Raw genomic sequence first — 17,324 nt, 5'->3', positions numbered from 1 at the left:
CTCACATACACGAATTCATAATCATACGCGTGCGCGCGACGCACGGGGCAGCACATACCAGCACTAGATGTCCATCGAGAAGCACCGTAGAGATGTCATCAACGGAAGAAATTACCTTCCTATGCCTGTCCATTTCAACCAACCTACCCAACCAAAAATACCGAAAGAAGCAGGAGATGCGGTCGAAAGATGCAGGAGATGCGCTGGCATGCGCTGTCACGAGCGTCGCGCGCGCGCGCGTACGATTATGAATTCGGGCATGTGAGCTAATTTAACGATTTTTTAATGGTTTAGTTTTGTACCCCGAAGAAGGCAGCATTCATTTGCCGAGACGTCGGTTGAAAATCTTTTACAGCGTCGATTTTATTATCTTTCAACACTCATAGATTAACTACACTGCGTAGTTTTTTAATCTTTATTATACAACTAATTACTGTATGATTTGACTCTGCTGACACAGAAAGCTTTTAAACGATAATTTCCAGTAGGATTTAATTAAGTTTGCAATCAAAGCACAAATGACTTTTTGTTTTGATTTTGTTTAGTTTTACACTCATTCTGTTCTATTCGTATTCCGCTTGAGAGCAGAGGGTTTTTCTTCAGCGACTTCTTTAAATCTGATAGGCCGTTCTACATTATCTAATGCAATCACAGGTCACCAAAGCGTATGTGACACAGCTTACCATGCAAGCGTGATTTAAGAGTTTGTATGGAGTTAAAATTAAATCGAAATTTAGACAACAATGTTCCACATGTTTCGCGCAATCACGCGCGAAAATGCACACGTGCACGTGCGTGCTTCAGCTAATTTATACTCTGCTTTAGTTGTTAATTTCACCAGTCGATTTAGTTTTCCTACAGTTTAGTTTTGTATTTCGCTAACGCCGTTTACGCAGAGAGACAGAGCACCGGGTAATTATCTTTGATTTACGCACTTGTGTTAGTTATACCATTACTGTATTATTTAGCTTTCTATCTGTATTTTATTTGTAGGTTTCGAAATGACTTTGATAACGGTGTATTAAATACGTTCTGACAATAGGCTAGCGAAACACCACAAAACCCACAAAAAATATAATAAAGTCTGAAAAAGCTTACCCAGTGTGTTTTGCTGTGTTTTCAATGCTTCTCAGTGCTCCTAAACGCTGTTTAGAGCGGTTTATCTCTCAGCAGCTGTTCCACGTGCATCACTGTATTAAGTTAATGAAAAGGTAGGAAACTTCAAGTCGAATTTGAATAAAATTTGGCCCGTCATTTGGGGAGAGCACTTCGAAAACCTCGCTAAAATTTGCTTGAAACTTAACCTCTCGCTTACCTGCCTCACCATATGGCAAGAAGGATGATGTGCGGTCCCTCCTGGGTAGCTCATTTACGGAGGAGTTCATTTATTGAGACACAGGCCTTCGTTGAAAACAAAGTTCATTTCAAATCGGGTGCCATTTTTTCCGCCCACCGAGCCGTGTCGCTGGAATGTTGGAACAAACTCACGGTCAAACCTAGGCACGAGTACTAAAATGTGCCCAGCCGGGGAAATCTACTGGAAGCCTTTGGCACGTAACAAACTACACACACCCCCTCCCGGCTAAGTGCAGTTCTTTACCAGCCAGCCGTGCTTGGCGTGACAGCAAGAAGCGTCTCTTGAGAATATGAATTGACTTTTGTATTGTTAATTTTTTTTTTTTTTTTATTATAAATTGACTTCGCAATTTTCCACCTCGTTAACTTACGAGTTGGCCTTTATTGAATAAAAGCTGACTGAAAGAAACTGAAAATTTTTCTTTGTATACACGCTCTCCAAAAAACTTTGAATTTTGCAATTAAAGTTGTTGTTTTGCCGCCAACGGCAACATTTTTTAAAAAAACGTGTAAGGTCAATGTTTTGCTCATTAACCTTTTGTATTTCGAAGCTGTCATTACCGGTTTATTCCTTGCGAGCAGGAGGGCAGGAAGAAAAAATAATCTAAGTCGTTTGACAAGATCTGGCGATGAGTGTTTAGTCGTTTTCGGTAGGTCACAGTCAATACAATCAAATTTTGGTACGAGATATATGTCGAGGTAATTCGGTATAAGTTGTATATTCATTTATATTCTCTTGTCACGTTAATGCGAACCTAGCTCAATTACACTATCTTGCAGGCTAACTGATGAACAAAATAATGTTTTACACGTTACTGAAAAAGGTCACGCCAAGCACGGCTGGCTGGTACAGAACTGCACTAAGCCGGGAGGGGGTGTGTGTGGTTTGTTACGTGCCAAAGGCTTCCCGTGGATTTCCCCGGCTGGGCACATTTTAGTACTCGTGCCTAGGTTTGACCGTGAGTTTGTTCCAACATTCCAGCGACACGGCTCGGTGGGCGGAAAAAATGGCACCCGATTTGAAATGAACTTTGTTTTCAACGAAGGCCTGTGTCTCAATAAATGAACTCCTCCGTAAATGAGCTACCCAGGAGGGACCGCACATCATCCTTCTTGCCATATGGTGAGGCAGGTAAGCGAGAGGTTAAGTTTCAAGCAAATTTTAGCGAGGTTTTCGAAGTGCTCTCCCCAAATGACGGGCCAAATTTTATTCAAATTCGACTTGAAGTTTCCTACCTTTTCATTAACATAATACAGTGATGCACGTGGAACAGCTGCTGAGAGATAAACCGCTCTAAACAGCGTTTAGGAGCACTGAGAAGCATTGAAAACACAGCAAAACACACCAGGTAAGCTTTTTCAGACTTTATTTTATTTTTTGTGGGTTTTGTGGGAATATTTTTGTCTAAATTTCGATTTAATTTTAACTCCATACAAACTCTTAAATGACGCTTGCATGGTAAGCTGTGTCACATACGCTTTGGTGACCTGTGATGCAATATTGATACAAATTGAACGGTAATTACGATCGAGGGCACGAGCCTATTGGTGATTTTCAAGTAAGAAAGAGACATTTTTCGTGTTTCAGCTACTTATGTAACGCTAAATACTTTAACTGCATTGTAAGGCGATCGAAATGGACACAATTTATTGGCAGGATGGTGTTATAGAGTCTACTACTTGAAATTTTACATCAAATACAAAATGGCATTTTATTGGTGTTGAGTTGTCATTTTTGAGAGACTGCTACTTTCGGGTTGGCCGTTACTTTTGGGGGAGACATTCCTTACGGAGTTTAATACGGAGATAAAAATGAACGTTACTTTCGGGGCCTGGGGTGGGGTGGGGGGCTTACCTCCTGAATTCTACGGTATATCAGCGTTTTCCTACATCTGGGTTCCAATAAATTTATTTTATTTCTTTTGAAACATAAGCAAGCGAAAATTAAAGTTAATAGCCGACGTTTCGGCGTCATCATGACACCATTCCCAAGGCAAAGTGGAAAAATTAATTCGAAGATTTGATTTCTACACTCTACAGTCTCTACAAATTAGCATATCAACAATAGATCTAAAGTCCCACATATATGGAAACTAGCGGATGTTCCACCTCTTCCCAAGGGTGCGTCTATTGAAGACTTTAACAAAGACCTGAGACCCATATCCTTAACATCTACATTGTCTAAAGTCGCGGAGGGGTACATCATCGACCGAGCTCTCAAACCCTTGATGCTCGAGTGTATGGATCCTAACCAGTTTGGTTTTATTCCTGATTCAAGCACTACCTTTGCACTCATCTCCATGCTACATCACTGGTCTGAGGCTACTGACGGAACTAGCGCACATGTTAGAGTAGCACTCCTGGACTACAAGAAAGCTTTTGATCTTGTAGACCACAATTTATTGATCGCCAAGCTCTATAGCCTGGGAGTAAAACCCACTGTTGTCAACTGGGTGGCGGACTTTTTACGAAGCAGATATCAACGTGTAAAGCTGAAATCTGATTGCTTTTCGGATTTCAAACCAGTCCCGGCTGGAATTCCACAGGGAACCCGGATTAGCCCATGGCTCTTTTTGGCTATGATCAACGACCTCACATCGAGCAATGCCCTCTCTTCTATGTGGAAATTCGCTGACGATACCACGGTCTCGGAAATTGTCCCCAAGTTTGGTGCTTCAGTGCTCCAAGATACAGTACATGATGTTCTTCGATGGTCTAACGACAACAGATTTAAACTGAACTCACTTAAGTGTAAGGAACTCAGACTAGACTTTCGAAGGAAAAATAACTCAGACACTGTTTCCCTTGAGCTTTTGAAATTGTGAAATCAGCTAAGATATTAGGTATTACTGTAAGGAGTGACCTTAAATGGATCGATCATGTAAATAATATTTACTATGAAGGCGTCCCGACGAATTTACTTGCTTAAGCAACTTAAGCGAGCTGGCATAGACCGTAAGTCGCTAATTCTTTTTTATTGTGCATGCATACGTTCCGTTCTGGAATATGCATGTCAAGCCTTCCATACTAATTTGCCAGCCTATCTGTCCGACCAAATAGAGAGAGTTCAGAAAAGAGTCTTAAGGATCCTATTCCCAGAGGTTTCGTATAGCAAGGCCCTGGAAGAGGCGGGTTTGAAAACACTCTTCCATAGACGTGAGGAATTATGTAGTAGTCTGTTTAAACAAATAGTAGAGAGTGACCAGCATAAACTAGCTAGCCTGCTGCCCGCGCACAATGACAGTGGGAGATATAATTTTAGGACAAGGCGTATGTTTTCAATCCCGAATGTGAAAACAAAGAGGTTTGGAGACACTTTTATGATGCACTTTGCAAGTAAACAGCAATTGTAGTTAGTGTAGTTATGATTTTTATATTTTGAAAATTTAAACACGATTTATGTAACGCAAGTAATTCAGCTCAGGGCCGTACCTAGGATTTTTTGTCTGTGGGGGCAAACTCCGCACACCCCTCACAGGGGTCTACCGTATGTAGACAGGGTTTCTAGTTGAACATTAATTTTGTTTTCACTCCTACACAGAAAGTTGCCTCTACGACGTTTAGAGAAAAAAAAAACACACCGAAGCTTTTTGTTTTAAATTGCCATGACTTCTTATGGAGTTAACATCTTGTTTAGCTTGAAGTAAATATTGTTTCTCATTTTAAAACACAGTCAATACACTGCTGTAAACAAAGGGAGAAAATCACTGAGCTTCCACAATACAAACGCACTATATCAGTGGAGCGAAGCATTTGCAAAAACACAGTCGTTATTTAAATACAATTCAAGCCTTTTCAGTATTGCTGTGACACGTTGCATAGCTCTATAACACGCTACAACGATTACTAGAGAACTAAAAAAACCAAATAGCCCTGCCAAGAAACACAACTCCTTGTGACAAACACTAATAGTCGGGCCCGGCATTCCAACAATTACAGAATGAAGCTCATTGCATGATACAGGCAATGATTAATTTCTGTCCTAACATTACACAAATCTCAACAAGAAAGGCAGTTAAAACTATCAAGCACTTAAAAGATCCAAGCCAAACCCAGCTGAAATGCCCTATGTGGCATAAAAACACCGTCGTCGAACACGCGGAATAAGAGATCATATTCAAAAGGAAGAGAATTTGTTACAGCGAGTTATAGCTTTTTCTGCGCGCCTAATTTACACCTACTTTTGTTGTATTTGTTTGTGCTACATCTTTCATACCTTTCGCCCCCACACCTTTAAAGATGATTATGTATGTAAAGAGCCTTTCTGACACTCCTTTTACCCTTTTTAAGCCAGTTTTCTTTGCATAAGTTTTTAGTGTGCGCGTCATTTTCAGTGTTGTAAAGTTGTGTTTCGCCGTTTTTATGTTAGTCGTTCGTTTTCTATTGTTTCTCAGTTGCTTATTCCATGTCGTTACTTGTAGTATTTTTTAACATCTTTTATTTAATCTTTGTATTTCAAGAATCGTTCTGGTACGGATTTGTTTACCGTCGGGATGTGTTTGGAATGGTGAAGTTTTCGAATAAAGTGATAAAGTAGAGAGCTGAGTGTAATTAGCAGCGGCTACAGAATTCAAAAGAGGAAACTCAAAAATCATTAGGCGCAAATGAGCTGTCGGATGATGAACATGTGATGGTTAAATCCAAACCCGCTACAAATACTTGCGAGCAGGGCAGGCTTTTAAAACCAATTTATCTCTGAAAAAATATATACTTGTATAACCTAGATTTAAAAAGACTAAAACACGCGCCAGAAAGTGGCGTAGGCTTGTCAGTCTTTATTTACACACCAAATTCTAAACCATAGGCAGCACAAACTGACAAAATCATTATTTTCATAAGAAAACCGGTACTGGCTTTTGCCTCAAAAGATTTTCCAAAATAATTATTTGGAATTCACATTGAAGGAATATTTTTTCAGTCAATTAGTCGATTTTCTTGTGATCAGTGTGATGTTAGAAACAAATTGAGTTTTCCTGGCGGGGGCAGCTGTCCCCTCTGCCCCCGCGCTAGGTACGGCCCTGCAGCTTATAGCTGCAAGTTGTGGTTTTTTAATAAACGATTTATCTATCTATCTATCTATCTATCTAGGTCGCAAGTTCTTCAGGTGAATACCTTTGCGCTAATCGAGTCTGTTTGCACGAGAGTAGAGTGTAGAAATCAAATCTTCGCATTAATGTTTCCACTTTGTTTTGAGAATGGTGTCACGATGACGCCGAAACGTCGGCTATTAACTTTAATTTTCGCTTGCTTAAGTTTCAAGAAATCATTACTGATCAAGTCTTTATTTCTTTTATTTTATTTCTTTCTTTCTTCTATTCTCTATGCAAAACTAACACTAACAAATAATTGAGCCTCATTTTACGAAAAATTTGGTTAATTGTGAGATCCGACGACACAACCTTTTTTTGGTTAACTTCAAATAAGCCTCAGTGCCTTCAAATCAAAACTATATATGCAAATATGTTATATTTTTATTGCGCATGTTATGTCTACAATCTGTCGGCCACAAATTTATATTACTTTAAATTGTGACGCTTGAAGTCACATCCACACTAAGCTTAAGAAGTAACTTACCAGCTGGACATTCTTGGCACTTAAGGTCAGCAGAATCTCTGACAGATTTATTCACAAATGTCCCCAACGGACACGGAAGCAAATGGTTGTTATTGGAAGAATAAGCGCGGGCAAACCCAGATCCACAAAAAGCCTCACGTAAGGCAAGTCCTACATCTTCGTGTTCCTTCGAAATGTCGATGTACTCAGAATCATCCAGGCCTAATCCGCTAGAGACATAAAATTAATATGGAAGTGATGTAGGTAAAACCCAATCATGATAAATCGCTGAAAATCCTGACTATGCTTTCCCGACATTGTTTCAGTTGTAAATACGTGAGGTACTTACAGGTGGACTGTGCAAAAATGATTCCCATCTTCAAGTCTCATGATTCCGATCTTTTCTTCATCCAAAGTTCTAGGTAAATCAAACGATTTTAATGTGACTATTTCTTCCACTTCCTGGCTATTAGTACAAGGTTACACTTTTTCTTTTCCCAGATTTGCTTTTTCAAATTAAATTTATTAAAAGAACAGTGAAGACGTAACTTTTCTACAAATGGAGATATCCGAGGATTTCAAAAGCGTCTTAAGACAAGCACAACGTGCCCACTCATTTTACTGTGTAACGAATGTCATTATAAAAAAGTACACAAACAAGCACGGACAGAGGCAGTAAGTAACGGAAAAATATAAAAGATTAAGCAACATCACAATCTGCCAACTTAATTGTCTAGAAAAAATCAAACAAAGGAGCGAAAAAAAGCATGTGCTAAACCATTCATAACTTTAACTTCAAGAAAACAAGCGAATCTCGTATTATCTAACTTTTGAAAACACATTTTAGGTACTGGTCGTCTGCCAATTTGGTGCCATAATTAAACGTTATTTTTAACCGTGTCGCTGTTATAGCCGTTTGAAAGTATACATAATCAAACAACATGTAATGACATGAATAGAAAGAAACTACCAAATTTAAAAATAACGAGCCTCTTATATAGCAAAATAGACTTTACTGGTTATACTGTGACTGAACCTTCATAGGCCCAGGACGCTTTTTACGGCTACTTTTTGTGGGAAAATGATTAGATTTACCTTATAGCTGCATTAATAACCCATGTTATGTCGGAATATTATGTGGGTTGGTAATTGAATCAATTAAGCTGGTAATCGATATTTTTAGAGAAAACGAGAAATTCAAGCTAAAGGGTCCAAGATGGCCACTATGGAAAACAAATGAGGTAATTTTCACGTGATATGAAGTTATCATCTCACTTTGAAGAATTTAAAGGAAAACGTTTTGGACGTTCTATATGCTCTCCAAGGCTCCTTGTCTAAGCCTTGATGCTCTTCACGGAAGAGGATGAGGGGTAGGGGGAGCAGGCTCAGAATGTCTTAGTTAATAATGTAAATTTATACGGATTTTGTTGATTTTTGTGGTTAGTACTCTCATTCATAAGGTAACGATAAGAGAACAAAAGAAATCATGTATTTAAAACGGGAAAGAAAAGTGGAAGAAAAAATACAAAGATATTTGGTGTGAGGGGGCTACTGAAAAGAAATATATATAGGTAGGTAGGTAGGTAGGTAGGTAGGTAGGTAGGTAGGTAGGTAGGTAGGTAGGCAGGTAGGTAGGTGAGTAGGCTGGTAGATAGGTAGGTAGGTAGGTAGGTAGGTGGGTGGGTAGGCTGGTAGGTAGGTAGGTAGGTAGGTAGGAAGTTAGGTAGGTAAGTAGGTAGGTAGGTAGGTAGATGATAAAAGAAGCAGAGACCGATACAACGTAGAATTACGGTTTAAAGGTTACTATATTTCGGCTGGCCAAACCAGCCTTCTTCAGGTATAATGAAAATTTACATTGGGACATACACTTATATAGCTGACAAATATTTGCGCAATAGCGGAACTACGTTAAACTAAATTGATTGACAGTATAAAATGTGAAGCAAATGAAACAATAATAACAAAGAATAAAAAATAATAAAAGGAAAAAAGCTAGTACATTTCTTCGCGAATAGGTAGGTAGGTAGGTAGATAGGTGGGTGGGTGGGTAGGTAGGAAGGTAGGTAGGTAGGAAATTAGGTAGGTGGGTAGGATGGTAGGTAGGTAGGTGGGTAGGTAGGTAGGTAGGTAGGTAGGTAGGTAGGTAGGCACGTAGGTGAGTAGGTGGGTTGGTAGGTAGGTAGGTAGGTAGGTAAACTGGTAGGTAGGTAGGTAGGTAGGTAGGTAGGTGGGTGGGTAGGCTGGTAGGTAAGTAGGTAGGTAGGTAGGTAGGTAGGTAGGTGGGTAGGCTGGTAGGTAGGTAGGTAGGTAGGTAGGTAGGTGGGTAAGTACGTAGATAGGTAGGTAGGTAGGTAGGTGCGTGGGTAGGTAGGTAGGTAGGAAGGTGGGTAGGTAGGTAGGTAGGTTGGTAGGAAATTAGGTAGGTAGGTAAGTAGGTAAGTAGGGTAGGTAAGTAGGTTGGTAGGTAGATAGGTAGGTAGGTAGGTAGGTAGGTAGGTAGGTAGGTAGGTAGGTAGGTAGGTAGGTAGGTGGGTAGGTAGGTAGATATTACAGACGAAAGGATCTTACTTAGTAAATGCATTGACAAACAGACGCTAATTTTTAAGGGGAATCAGGTGATTTTTGTTCTCTTGTTTAGCTACGAACAACATTTTTAATCTTGCAGAAGAAATATATTGAGACTTGGAGCAATGTGTTTTTGACAACAGCAAAATATAGTTTGTTAGTTGAAAGAATAATGTTATTGAAAGACATGGAATTTTTACTAATTGCTAAGGGATCAAAGGAATGGTTAAATCAATGACAGTTTATCTCTGTTGGAGACAGCCGGAAAGTATTTGCCTATGTTTTAATTTTGAAATGTCCCGCTTTTGAATGTAAATTTTGGTAAACATGCTAATAATGCTTTTTAAGCGAGAAGCCTTCCGGCTCACGACCTAACTTCTAGTTTGGCGTTCAGGGTTCAAAGAAGAGTTAGTGCTTCAGATCTCCGGGTAGAAATTTCGAGAACTTCAGAGCTCCAAGACAAATAATCCGGGATCCGGGACCCCATGACTTTCCACCATTGTTCCATCTAGCCATACTTAGCAATTTTGTCTGGGTATCAAATAGGCTTCGGAATTCACGTCAAACTTTTGCAGGGTTCCAATCATCTCCTTTTGGGACACTTGATCATCGATACTTACATACTAATTGTGAAGTTGTCAACCTTGTCGAACGACTGAACGCTGACTTTCTTTAATTTTGTCCGTATCATGTATCTAAAGAAACAAAAACTGGTTAAAGATCATTTTAATAACAATGAAATAGAAATGTGCACGTAAAATAAGAAATAACAGGGAATTTCAGTTGCATCTCCAGTTCCGCGGTTATTTTAACTCACACTCGCATCTTCTTTAGACACGCTATTTCGGTGATTCGCCTCAGTAACATTTCTCGACAGAAACCTCACGACATGCAACAAATAAAACAGCTAGGATATTACTTTAGAGAGAAACTTGGTAACTCAAAAGTTTGCCAAATTGTATGTTGTTTTGTGAAATCACCATTTTATTTTTTAATGAGACTGTAGCATCATTAACAATAGAACTTGAGCCAAATTCGTACAATTGCCGGATTGATGTCATCTGAAGCCATCTTTCGATATTGAGGAACTCAAAGGAAATAGCTCTGTATTCAGTAGATGTGTTTGGGGCGGACATACTGAAGCTGAAAAGTTAAAAGACCCCCCCTCCCCCCATGCATCACTTATCCCGTAAGCGAGGACCTTGTTGCACGCAAAAATGGCCGTTTAAGGTAGGTGCAGTGCGTAAATCAACAAAATAAAAAAACGCTTTCCAAACTACTTTCAGTTTTTCCAAAATTCCAAATTTCCAAAGAAAAATCCGTTAAAATCGTCATTAGAGGGGCTAAATTATTACACGGGTTTGAGAGCCTCGCGTGCGAAAACAAATCTTTCTACCGCTTTTAAAACACTCAAATCTTTTTTTACAATGTTTAAATATCTGTTGGAATGATTTTGGGAAATATTGCGTCGTTCTGTTTATGCGAAATAATTTAATTTCGGGGGCATACAATTCACTGCAGAAAAAGTACTTCGTGAATAAAATTAATTTTCATCATGTGCGAAACCTTCAAATCAATTAAGCTTCTGGTGGTTGGATGTTAGAAGGATGGTCTATAGATTCCTGCACAAATGTCTTTGGGCAAATGATTAGGAGCGATGGGAGAGCTTTTCAAAGTTCGTAAAAAATGCAAATATTTGACCCTCAGCGGTAAACTTTGTTGTTGCCGGTCAGACATACATTTTAGTCCGTGTACGTGTCTTGACCCGTATTAGGTTAAAATAAGCACATAGCACATTTCGAAATGTTCAAACCTAATAATATGCTGTAAAAGACAGGTCCAAAGGCCATTTTAGCACGATTCTCTGTTCCCTCGTCGTGTTTGTACTGAAACGTCCGATGTACACCACCCAATTCAAACTGGTCGGATAGAAATCTTTGATCAACTTTCGGCGCATTTCATTAAGACTGCGTCTTCTTCGACGGCTAAGTTATTTTTGAAGTATTGCTTGGCTTACAGTAGCTTACAGTGCAAGAAAATATTATATCTGATCGCTGCTAGAAGGACAAATGATTTTCAGTCTATCTTGCATTGCATGCAGGCAGCCGTTTGCTCGTCACGCAATACAATGTCATGGACATTTTAGGGGGGTGGAGGAGGGTGAAAATGGGAAAATGCTTGATTACTGAAGAGGTTTACCCAAGGCAACAACCACAACAATTAAGATAGTGATACCTTTAGTTACGTTCTTTTTCACTTGCTAAAATCCAGATAATTTATTCATTCGTGAATTCGTTTGCGTGTGCGGGCTGTCTTGTCGGGAGCGGTCGGGGGTGGGGGGGGGGGGGGATGAGATTACATTTTACAAAAATGTGAAGATCACTACATCTTTTAGCTAGTTCTTTCAATTTTTTTAATACAATAGATTCTAGTATCAAACCAAAAAACCGAAGAGAAAAGTTTTTTTTGGTTTTTTCACGCAGATGACTCTAAATAGCGCATTTCAAGTATAAATGACTGAGAAATCGGCAATGAAAGAACTCACACCTACGAAAAATATTGCCTTTCGTTTGTTTTCCTGGGCTGAGTTGGTGGAATCCTATCACCAATTTTTTTCATTCTTCTGTAAGTCTGGGTGTCTTGTGGCTTCGGGTGGTCATTCACTTGCGTGTTTCTTCCTTCGGGGTGTTGTTTTTCAAATACTATCCAATGTTGTCTAAATTAAACAATACTTAATTAATTTTGAAGTTCTTCCTAAATTTAAAAAATTTAAAAATCACTTAAAAAGTTCACCACATAAGCACCGGCTATTATTTATCAACTGAAGAATCGGAACAATTTTTTTTTTGAGAGATAGGGGGGAGGGGGATGGGTGCTTACTTGTTTTCAATATTAGATAAATGGAGGAGAGGAAGGCGTATCAAATTTGAGGCCGAAACTTTAGTTAAGGTGGGGGTAAACGTGAATTTGAATGAAATTTTAAGACGTTTGAAGAAGAGATAAAAGAAACAAAATGATTTTTAAAACACCAACAGACAGTTGATAACCACGCAAGAGCACTCTAGGTTGCTAGTGGACTAACTTGGTATCCGTCTATTAAATATTAACTACAAATTCTAATTTTAAACTTCACTAAATCTTCAATGTTTCTTATTTCTATTAATTTTACCAATCCTTCTAGAAAAACTATCTCCTCCCAAATATACCCAAAATTCACCTAAAAATTCACAAAACGCCCCACAACATAGCTTTACGGGATAAGCAGAGAGTTTTTGGATTGCTTGAAACGTGAACGAGATATTTCCATTAACCGATCGATTTTAAGCGTCGTGGAAACGGCTTTCAGGTTTACCCCCGCCTTAAGACAAACATGTTCAAGAAAATAGTAGACGAAATTCCTTAAATAAATCGTTTTTGTTTTTTTTTGTTTTATTTTCAAAGCTAGAGTAAGTAGTAGTACCAGGACTAGTACCGAGTGCAGCCCTCGCCCACTCCTTTGAAATGCCCATGACATGGATACTTTGACGAACAGATGCCTGCAATGAGGGGTATTTTTGGTTTTTATGGTTTCTATTGCATTTAAAGGTGGAAAGAACTAGCTAAGGGCCTAGGGGTGTGCAGTGATCTTCATCAGTAAAAACTGATACTCTTTGGTAAAATCTTATTCCCCCCCCCCCCCTCTCTCCACGGCAACGCATCCAACAACCCAGCCCGTGCGCGCAAACGAATTCGCCAGTGAATAAATTATCTGGATTTTAGCTAGGGAAAAAGGAACGTAACTAAAGGTATCACTATCTTAATTGTTGTTGTTGTTGTTGTTGTTGTTGTTCCCTTGAGTATGTTCATGTTCAGTTATCAAGCATTTCGCATTTTCACCCTCCTCCACCCCCCTTAAGTGTCCATGACATTGTATTGCGTGACGAGCAAACGGCTGCCTGCATGCTGAATACAAGATAGACTGAAAGCGCCAACATTTTTTGTCATTCTAGCAGCGATCAGATATAATATTTTCTTGCACTGTAAGCTACTGTAAGCCAAGCAATACTTCACAAATGACAAATGCCGTCGAAGAAGACGCAGTCTTCATGAAATGCGCCGAAAGTTGATCAAAGATTTGTATTCCACCAGTTTGCGTGGTGTACGGTTTTAAAAGTACAAACAGCCGGGTCAAACTTATGCGACGAGCGAACAGAGAATCGTGCTAAAATGGCCTTTGGACCTGTCTTTTACAGCATATTATTAGGTTAGAACATTTCGAAATGTGCTATGTGCTTATTTTAACCTAATACGGGTCAAGACACGTACACGGACTAAAATGTATGTCTGACCGGCAACAACAAAGTTTACCGCTGAGGGTCAAATATTTGCATTTTTTACGAACTTTGAAAAGCTCTCGCATCGCTCCTAATCATTTGCCCAAAGACATTTGTGCAGGAATCTATAGACCATCCTTCTAACATCCAACCACCAGAAGCTTAATTGATTTGAAGGTTTCGCACATGATGAAAATTAATTTTATTCACGAAGTACTTTTTCTGCAGTGAATTGTATGCCTTCGAAATTAAATTATTTCGCATAAACAGAACGACGCAATATTTCCCAAAATCATTCCAACAGATATTTAAACATTGTAAAATAAGATTTGAGTGTTTTAAAAGCGGTGGAATGATTTGTTTTCGCACGCGAGGCTCTCAAACTCAAGTAATAATTTAGCGCCTCAAATGACGATTTTAAAGGATTTTTGTTATTTGCATTTTTCTTTGAAATAAAAGGATATTTCACCGAAAAAACTATACAGTGATTTTAGTTATATCCTAGCCTATCTGACATTAAAATATGAAAGAAATCGAATTTTCAACCCTTGCCGCGAATTTTAGAATTTGTCTGATTTTTGCAGACAGGCGCTCTTAAGTATTCTTAAGTCTTATTTGTCTAAATCAAGGGGTCCGAAATTCCAACCCTTGGTTCAACTAAATCCGCAGAAAATGCGTTTTTAAGAATAATTCACTTTAATTTCAGGGGTCCGAAATTCGGACCCTTGGTTCAACTAAATCCGCAGAAAATGCGTTTTAAAAAATAATTCACTTTAATTCCAGGGGTCCGAAATTCGGACGCTTGGTTCAACTAAATCCGCAGAAAATGCGTTTTTAAAAACAATTCACTTTAAGGCTAGGGGTCCGAAATTCGGACCCTTGGTTCAACTAAATCCGCAGAAAATGCGTTTTTAAGAATAATTCACTTTAATTCCAGGGGTCCGAAATTCGGAACCTTGGTTCAACTAAATCCGCAGAAAATGCGTTTTTAAAAATAATTCACTTTAATTCCATGCAGGGGTCCGAAAATCGGACCCTTGGTTCAACTAAATCTGCAAAAAATGCGTTTTTAAGAATAATTCACTTTAATTCCAGGGGTCCGACTAAATCCGCAGAAAATGCGTTTTTAAAAACAATTCACTTTAAGTCTAGGGGTCCGAAATTCGGACCCTTGGTTCAACTAAATCCGCAGAAAATTCGTTTTTAAAAACAATTCACTTTAAGTCTAGAGGTCCGAAATTCGGACACTTGCTTCAATAAATACTTAAAAAAATCTATTGTAAACATTAAAAACAAAACGCTGCAACTCTGAAGATAGGATAATTGCCTTAAGCAAAACCTCAAATCTCTCTTAAATGACTTGTGCTTACGGTAAAAAGTGAGGTCATTGCTATCCGTCAACAAAATTGCAAGGTTACTTGTCACACTATTTATCTAAGCAGTGATTTCATCGAAGGAGAATTATGGATGACATTTGTAGGGGACACTGTTTGGTGATGGCCTATTCTACTATAAGATAAATGTACAGTGTCTTAATTTATAAAGGTAAATTCTGAACAAAGGAGACATTTCATTTTTACTGAGAATGTCAACTTATTTCCTCCGACCTCTAAACAGCTGCTCTAAGCTGTCTACATCAGTTGAATCCTTTTCTTCCATTCAGACTTGTCTTTGACGGATGACAACATCGGGTGTCTTATTTAACCACCTTCTCTGCATGTTAGTGCACTGGAACGTATTTCCCTCCATTTCGTAAAGAAAGAAAAAGAGAAAGAACGTATTAAAAGCTTTATTCCAAATTTAAATGTAACATGGACGAGGACAAATTGATCGATAGCAGAAATAACAGGCACAAACTGCTAAATGTCCAGCAATACAAAACTAGGCCGATTCTAGGCTCCGGTATAAATACATCCAAGTATTTTGAATCTATTTGAAGCTGTTTAAAATATAGCAAACACAACTGAATACTCTTTTCAACTTGAAAAGTTATACATACCAGAAGAAACATAGCCATTTCTCCCGTTCGTAACGGACTTGAATCTTGAACGCTGCTATCACTAGTCTATCGGTATGCTATTGTCCATCCCAGCACGTACATGACGGCTCCATGCACTGTCCATGCTCCTTCCCAAATCTGACCGTCTAAATTCAAATAAACTCTGTCTTTCGCTTTCACTTTTTCGTTGAATTCCAAGCTATTGGAAACTCCAAATTGTATTACTTGAGTTGATGAGAATGCGGGTCAAAACGTAACGACCACGCTACAAAAGTAAATGAATGGCCTTTGTAATAGCAACGATCTGACCGCCAAAAATGACCACAATGTAACGTTTATTACACGGCACTGCGTTTTTTTCACGATTATAGCTAAGTCCGAAAGTATGGAAGCTTGGTTTCTGTATAAATTTAGCATTGTATTTTGCAAGTTTTTAGCGAATTGAAGAGTGGTTTCTGAGTGAATGCAGTATTGCATCAGTTTTGCATGATTAAAGCGTACTGAAAACCAAGGGTCCGAATTTCGGACCCTTGGTTTCTGGGTGAAAGTAGTATTGCATCAGTTTTGCATGATTTAAGCGAACCGAAAACCAAAAGTCCAAATTTCGGACCCTTGGTTTCTGAGTGAATACAGAACCATCATATCTGAAAGCAAGGGTCAGTTAGAATCTTAATTCCTGGGGCACAAATTTAGCTATCCGCTGAAATCGAGAAACTTGCCATGCACAAAAATTACAATTTTTGTCTGTCCGCCAGTTTTAAGAAGTAGAACTAACAAGAATAAGATGAAAAATTGCGTTCCTCAAAAATAGGAAAAACTAAGATATACTTTTAGTCTTGAAATTACACCAAAAACGTGAGATAACTTTACATTTTTTAAGACACGAAATGAACATTACGATATTTTACGACAAAATTATAGTTTGTGCAGACTAATTCCGAAGAAAAAGGTCTATAATATATATTCTCGCGGAATTTTCGATTCTGGAAAAACTGAAAATAGTTTGGAAAGCGTTATAAGATAATAAACGCCCACCATTTACTGAGATCAGTCAAACACGATGGCTTTATAAAAGCTAGGTATTTACAACACGTCTTGAAAATAACTTGGTGGGCACTTCATTGTTTAAATGTAAGGAAATCGCCAATTATCTTTTCTTTTCACAATATATGACGATCTTTTTTAATGAACAAACAATTGAAATTTGTTAATTAACCAGTTGACTTTATGCTTACACTGATAAATCTCCGTACGGAACGGTGAAGGCCTGTGATCCAATAGTCTTGATAAGGTTATCTGAAAGCAGTCTAGTAAAAATAGATATAAAAATATATATGCAATACACCTGCTCCGCTTTTACTTTCCAGTTTTTAGTGTTACGATTCCCTGATGTTGAGGATAATAATCACAGAGAGAAATGACGAGCACTATAGTTTATATACATCCCTCAGTTTGGAAGTTTACACCAGTGTTACTCCATCTATTTATGGTATAGTTTGCTATGGGTTTCCAAATGTTCCTGTTGCTAGAGCAACCGA

At 38.6% G+C, this 17,324-nt stretch overlaps 1 protein-coding gene across 1 annotated transcript in view; it reads right to left on the bottom strand.

The window, feature by feature from the left end:
- The window catches only part of LOC146470970 (uncharacterized), an 84,731-nt gene that overhangs the window by 27,523 nt on the left and 39,884 nt on the right, over positions 1-17,324 (bottom strand). Inside the window, exons 8-11 of the mRNA XM_085121346.1 lie at positions 17,022-17,093; positions 10,095-10,169; positions 7,259-7,327; positions 6,931-7,139 (exon numbers count right to left, since the gene is read on the bottom strand). Of these exons, the coding sequence (XP_084977472.1) occupies positions 6,931-7,139; positions 7,259-7,327; positions 10,095-10,169; positions 17,022-17,093 (425 nt within the window). The remainder of the gene's footprint in view (positions 1-6,930; positions 7,140-7,258; positions 7,328-10,094; positions 10,170-17,021; positions 17,094-17,324) is intronic.

Source organism: Pavona decussata, unplaced genomic scaffold, assembly GCF_977016875.1.
Source record: "Pavona decussata unplaced genomic scaffold, jaPavDecu1.1 SCAFFOLD_107, whole genome shotgun sequence".
Classification (NCBI taxonomy): domain Eukaryota; kingdom Metazoa; phylum Cnidaria; class Anthozoa; order Scleractinia; family Agariciidae; genus Pavona; species Pavona decussata.
Note: the sequence above shows the minus strand (reverse complement) of the source record. Positions and strands in the feature narration are given on the sequence as shown.